The sequence below is a fragment of the Buceros rhinoceros genome, unplaced genomic scaffold (genome assembly GCF_000710305.1).
Source record: "Buceros rhinoceros silvestris isolate BGI_N320 unplaced genomic scaffold, ASM71030v1 scaffold279, whole genome shotgun sequence".
Classification (NCBI taxonomy): Eukaryota; Metazoa; Chordata; class Aves; order Bucerotiformes; family Bucerotidae; genus Buceros; species Buceros rhinoceros.
Genome location: NW_010431849.1, coordinates 22,695 through 28,684, shown reverse-complemented (window position 1 = coordinate 28,684; position 5,990 = coordinate 22,695). Strand labels below are relative to the sequence as shown.

General features: G+C 39.9%; 1 protein-coding gene across 1 annotated transcript in view; it reads right to left on the bottom strand.

Annotated features, from left to right (window-relative positions):
- Window positions 1–5,990, bottom strand: part of STX17 (syntaxin 17) — a 24,269-nt gene that overhangs the window by 1,497 nt on the left and 16,782 nt on the right. Inside the window, exons 4-5 of the mRNA XM_010143535.1 lie at window positions 1,752–1,870; window positions 1,619–1,669 (exon numbers count right to left, since the gene is read on the bottom strand). Coding sequence (XP_010141837.1) covers window positions 1,619–1,669; window positions 1,752–1,870 — 170 coding nt within the window. The remainder of the gene's footprint in view (window positions 1–1,618; window positions 1,670–1,751; window positions 1,871–5,990) is intronic.

Sequence of the window (5,990 nt, the reverse complement as noted above, 5' to 3'; positions counted from 1 at the left end):
CCTGCTGAGCTTCACATTCAAAAAAATTCTATAAAGAGCATTTATAAGATCAGTACCAACTCCAACATTCGGAGCTGTGCCAAGACATCTAAACAGAAGTGTTTAATTATGACAGTGTAAAACACTGACTTAATTCACAAATAGAACAGTGACCGTACTGAAAATAAATACACTTGACGTTGCTCTATATTCTACTGCTTGATTTTACAGAAACGTTCCATCCTCTCTCCAAATGCAGATTCCCCCGCAGTCTCTCTCAGAGAACACCAGAACAGAACGTAAAGGGGTTGGTTTGTTCTTATTTTAATCTCAGCAGTACCCAGGCTGGTTTATGTCACAAAATAATGAGATGGCTGACGCTCAGCTTGAAATAAAAGGCATTTTGATTGCTGAACCCACCAGCTCTTGTGTCTTCACCCACTACCTAATCCACACTACATGCTTGCTATTATACCTAGTGATGGATATGTGTAACACCCAGAAAGTCCTGGAAACAGGAACTCCTCTTTTTTAGCTGACGCTGCTAACATTTAGGCTACTGAACAGGAATTTCTGCAGTCCCTCTCCAGCCTAATGAATCTTAGTCTTTGTTTTTGTGCGTGAAGCAGCACATGCTCAGCAGAAGAGATAAAAAACTAACCCAACAGCAAGGAGACTAAAGAACTCTCCTAGGAGATGAGAATCGAGGATTTAATTTCCCTGTGGCACAGGAGGAACTAAACATTGGGAACTGAGTGGATGATGAAGACGTTTTGGCAGCTTTGCAAGAGCAGAAAAAGGGCATGATAAAGGTGAAGGAAACTCCTGATTAAGCGAGAAAATATAACTGGGAAACACCCACCCTGTGGAGTGAAGGGTATCATCACCTTTAGGATTAGAAATGGGTCCTGGGTAGAAGCCTGTGGTCACACTGGAGGGCTTCTCCCAAGGTTCAGCTTGTGGCCAAGGGCACTGGCCACAACATCATTAGCTGCTCTGGTGACAAGAGCTTAGGAGCAATTACCAGCACTAACACTGAAACAGGCAGACTCTTGCCTCCTCAAAGAATTACCTCGACAAAGCCTGAATCAACAGGAGACCCACAAAGAGACTTGCAGTAGTGACTCACTGACATAGCGGGGGAAGAGCTGTCAGTGTTCTAACCAGCTGAGTAGTTGAACTACTGCTTTTGAACATTCCTCCTCTGTTGGCACTTGAAGATCAGAAGAAAACCTTTCACATGACTGCGAGACAATTTGATGTAAACATTGTATGCATCACCTACGACTTTGGGAAGTATCCAGGTACTGGTTTTGAAACCATGGGTATTTACCATAGGTCCTAAGTAGCAAAGACCACACCATCATGCAGGCACCTCAGCTCGCTGTGGGGAAACTGCTCTGCCTCTACCAGCATTTTCCTGACATTTCTAACACTGACTAGGATTTTGAAGTCTTGGATGTTGGACTAATGTTATTCTGCTAATCTATCACTTCAGTCAAGTGACAGGAGCTCAGTCTGACTTCAAACTACAGGCACAAGTACTGCTCACCTTTTTTTTCCCCCAACTAGGAATTACCCATTCGCCCTCTTTTTTGACAAGACTCTATCTAGGGTAGAATGCGGAATTCATACTTACGTTGACTAAGAGAGAAAAATCAGACACCAGCTGGCTCAGCTGAATCAAGTCCTGCAAATAAAAACCAAATGTTACTTTGTAGTAGTTGGTGAAAACAAGTGCACCGATGTGGCAGTAAGGGAGTTCAACACACCTCTTCTAAAGTTTCCCAGGACTCCGCTGCATTTTCTTCCTGAGGTATTTCGGGAAGGCAGGAGGAGATCTGGATTAAACTCTGGGAGCCGTCCTTCACTTCTGTGTTATATAAAGTTTCTGAATGAGAAAATGTTTACATATTTATAAATAAATGCACTGAATCAGAATGCAGGTGATGTGTAAAGGTTCTCGCTCTTACATGTTTCTCAAGGATAAATTGATATTTAACCTAAAATTCAAGCAAAGCAACAGCCCTGAAAATGACCATATAGGGAAAAGTCTTTCTTACAGCATTGCACAGTTTCTTAAAAGGAAGTTATTGTCAAAGAAATGGATTCATTGCTATCATCACTCTTTCACACTCAATCAGTTCTGAGAATTATATTAAATTATACTCCTGAAGTCAAGGTCAGTTAATGAATTTGTATCAGCCACACATGAGCTTGGGACAAAACCTTTTCATTTACGTATGACACATAAAAACACTGCACTTCCAAAAGAAAACGGACAGTTATTAATTTTATGATTGATTATTATGCTACTGGTTTGGTTTTCAGTCATTGGGGACTGAAAGAAGCTGGAGGGAAAAGCTTTCAAATAAAAGCCGTGAAAACCAAGTAACATGCTGCCCAGCATTCAGAGCTGGATCCAGCTGGGTAACGATGTGGGCATGACAAACATTTGCAGCTCAGGAGATGTAGAGGAGATAGATAGTCTCTAGCGTCTTCCTTTCTACATCACCTGCACTGAATGCAGAAGATACTAGGACAAAGTAGGGCAATGACAGACAGCTGGGTGGCACCAGGGAGAGAGGTCTAAGGAACAAGCACCCTCATACCTCCTTCAGTCAAAGAGCCCCATCTTGAGCCACTGCGGATGTCATGGACACGTACGTAACTATGGACAAGAAATTAAGTGGTGACAAAGAATAATAAACGAGTTTGGCTTCTCATAGCAAGGACTAAGGAACAGCTTGTGAGTACGAAAGGCAGACTGGAGAATGTATGTATGTATGTAAACACAGCGCAAAGGTCACCTCAATTTAGACAACTTCAGCTTCTGAAGGAAGGAAGCTACTTATCAGCAGGGCTCTGCTGTTTCCTTCCTTGGGAGGGTAGTGCCAAGAGAAAGCCTAATATGGGGAACACTGATTAGCTATGTGTGACGATACTGTCTAATAACAATACTATGTGTGACAATACTAACGTGTAAATATTGCATTAAAAGCTTCTTTAGAATGTGCCAAGGGACTGTAATAATATTATATAACTGTTACTACAACAGATACGAACAATGGAAAACAAATAAAAATTATCCTGTTAACTAAAAAGATCAATAATAGTGCACGCTTATTCATGGAGTAATTTAAGATAAAATAAAATTGCTACATTTTCATAATATTTGTTCATTCCTCCACATTTTTATCTCCCTATCTCAGAATACATTAAGAACCTGATCTTCCCACTCCCAGATCAAGGGAAGTCTAGCATCACTGAAGTTGATTTTCAGCCGTAATTACTAAGCAAGCAGAGTAACAGCAATGGAGTAAGCGATTTGGGGTTTTCTTTTAGGCTTGTTCTTCTTTCTAATTATTTCCACCCCTTTTCTTTTAAGAGTCCAGACATGGAAGGCACTTCACCTTCTACAATCATGAACCTGTTCTTCCCGAACGTATTTTTGATCTATAGCATCAGATTAGTTAATGTTATATACTCCGTTCTAAAGTACTGCTTTTCCCTTTTCAACGTAATTAATCAAATATCCAAATCTGTGCATTTTCGGAGAAACAAATTCTGCCACATATTCTGACATTTAACACTGCGTTTGAGTATCTTATTCCATTTCAATCCTTCACAATCCTATTTCAAAATCATGTTTCTTCTGCCAAGAAAAGCGTACTTTTCCCTAATCAGCCACATGCATGCTGAGTTGTTCGAAATGAAAATATTCATAATTCAAAAGCAAAAAAAAAAAAAAACTTCAGTAAGTAAAATTGCCTCCTCATAAATAATGTTCCCTGCTCTGGACTGTCATATCTGTCTATACTGACCTGTTGTAGAAAAGCACATCCTTCCAACTACGTACATGATACTGAAGTTTTGCATGACACACATTGAAGAGAACTTAAAATTGTAAGCGGGTTTACACTGTTATCATTTTCTAGTAAGAAAACATCAGTGGGAAAAAAATTCCTCAAGAAAATTCTTTATTCATTAAAAAAACTACAAGAACAAGAAGCATAAGAGAAGGTGAAGTCACATTTGGGCTGGAACTATGAGTAAGAAATTTATATTCACTAGTTCGCGTTTTATCGAGTCTAACCCATTTTAATAGAACTGAGAATGGAAGTGGCTCCACCAGTTCACTTACAGCATCTCCACAGAAATCCAGTAATACAAAACACCGCTGCAGATTCATAGAGCAGTTTCACACCTCATTACACTCAAGACAGATAAAAATCGAAGGCTCTGGAAGATTCAATATGTTGCCTAAAAGATTTTAGTAATTTTAAGAGTGGAGTCTCATCTTTTGTTAATGTTTGGTTAAAATGCAATTAAATTCCATTTCTATTGGACCTCAGCTGAGGACGGTGAAAGGGGGGAAGGGACGACATCATATCACTGACATGGCTCCTAAATGGGCGATTTGAATTTGTAAACTCCTTCCTTCTCTACCAGATGAGAAGCAACATGTTACAAAGACCCAGCTTACCGAACGAAGCTCCTTTGATTAAGATCAGCAGCCAAGATTTGCTTTCAGGAGCGCAGCCTCTAAGCACAAAAGAATAGGCAATATATTGCACCTGTGTTGTTAGCAATTCCACAGGGCTGCTTCCACAGGCAGGCAAACTTGAGAAAAGAATCTGTTTAATTGTATCTTTCACTTTAAATGGGGTGAATGATTTCCATATTCCTGAGAGGAGCTGCAGAAGCGTGTCATTCCAGTAATATTTTTCTCTTCTCATGCCAATCTTTCTGATCAATTTCTCATCTTTCTGAAGTGTTTAACTTATGCTCAATGTCCTCCGTACTTTAAAGGTATTTCAGATTAAAAAAGCAGTCTTGTTCTTCGAAATTCAACTCTAGCTCCCATTTACCACCTCGGTAACTGTTAGAAAAGCAGTAAGGCAGGACAGGGCCTGCCCAGGGAAATGCCAGAATGTATCAAGCACAACTGCAGAAAGTAACCAAGAGAAGAGAGATTTTAAATTTAGTTCTGATCGTAACAGGGAAGAGCTCACAAAAAGCCTGAAATAAATGGCTAATACGGATGAAGGGGATCACTGAATACCAGTTCACTAGCCTAAAACTCAGAGTGAAAGACGGAAGACAACGAGATATGAACAAATTAGTCCAACTGATTAATAGGAACTATGGGGAATAGATTCCCAAAGGATAAAGGACTGCAGGAGAACTGTACAAAGAGTCTTTATACAAAGAGGAAGCTGTAATCAAGTATCTGATGCAATTTATTTAGACAAGAAAGGAAAAAAGAAGAATAGGCTGAAACATAAAGTGAACAGGTTAAGAATATTTAGATGAGCCAGATCTATTCGAGGGTCTGATTAAATTCCTTCTAAAGCATTTAAGAAACAGTCTCTGAAAGTTCCAGCATATTTCTGAACTTGAATAAGGGGGTCCCAGAGGACTGTAAGAGAACAGATTCAGTTATTACCTTCCTTTTTTGGAGGGGAAGGGGAATGCAGCAATAGCCAGTCTTTTTAACTCACAAAGGTATTAGGACAAACTACAGAATGATCAACTACAAGATACTGAAGGTGTTGAAAAAGTCAAGATTCGTATGTCAGAAGTGAATTCAGTCTTTTTTTATTGGCGTGGTAAGAAGATATTTTTTACAGTGAGGGTGGAGAGACATTGGAACAAGTTGCTCAGAGAGCCTTATCGTTGGAAGTGCTCGAGGTCAGGTTGGATGGGGCTTTGAGCAACCTGGTCTGGTGAAAGACGTACCTGCCAACTGCAGCGGGGGTTGGACTCTATGATCTTCAAAGGTCTCTTTCAACCCAAACCATTCCATGGTTCTATATATGAAAATGACCTACACGATTACTCAGACACAAGTGATTTGCAGAAGGAAAAAAAGAAGTCAATATCTAAGTATTCTGCTTCCTGTGAACAGTATTCTATTTCAAGATCGAAGGCCATGGGATCCCTCTCACATAAAGTCACACCTATTTAATTTCTTAAGATACTGTCCTGGGCTTGGCTACGGAACAGTT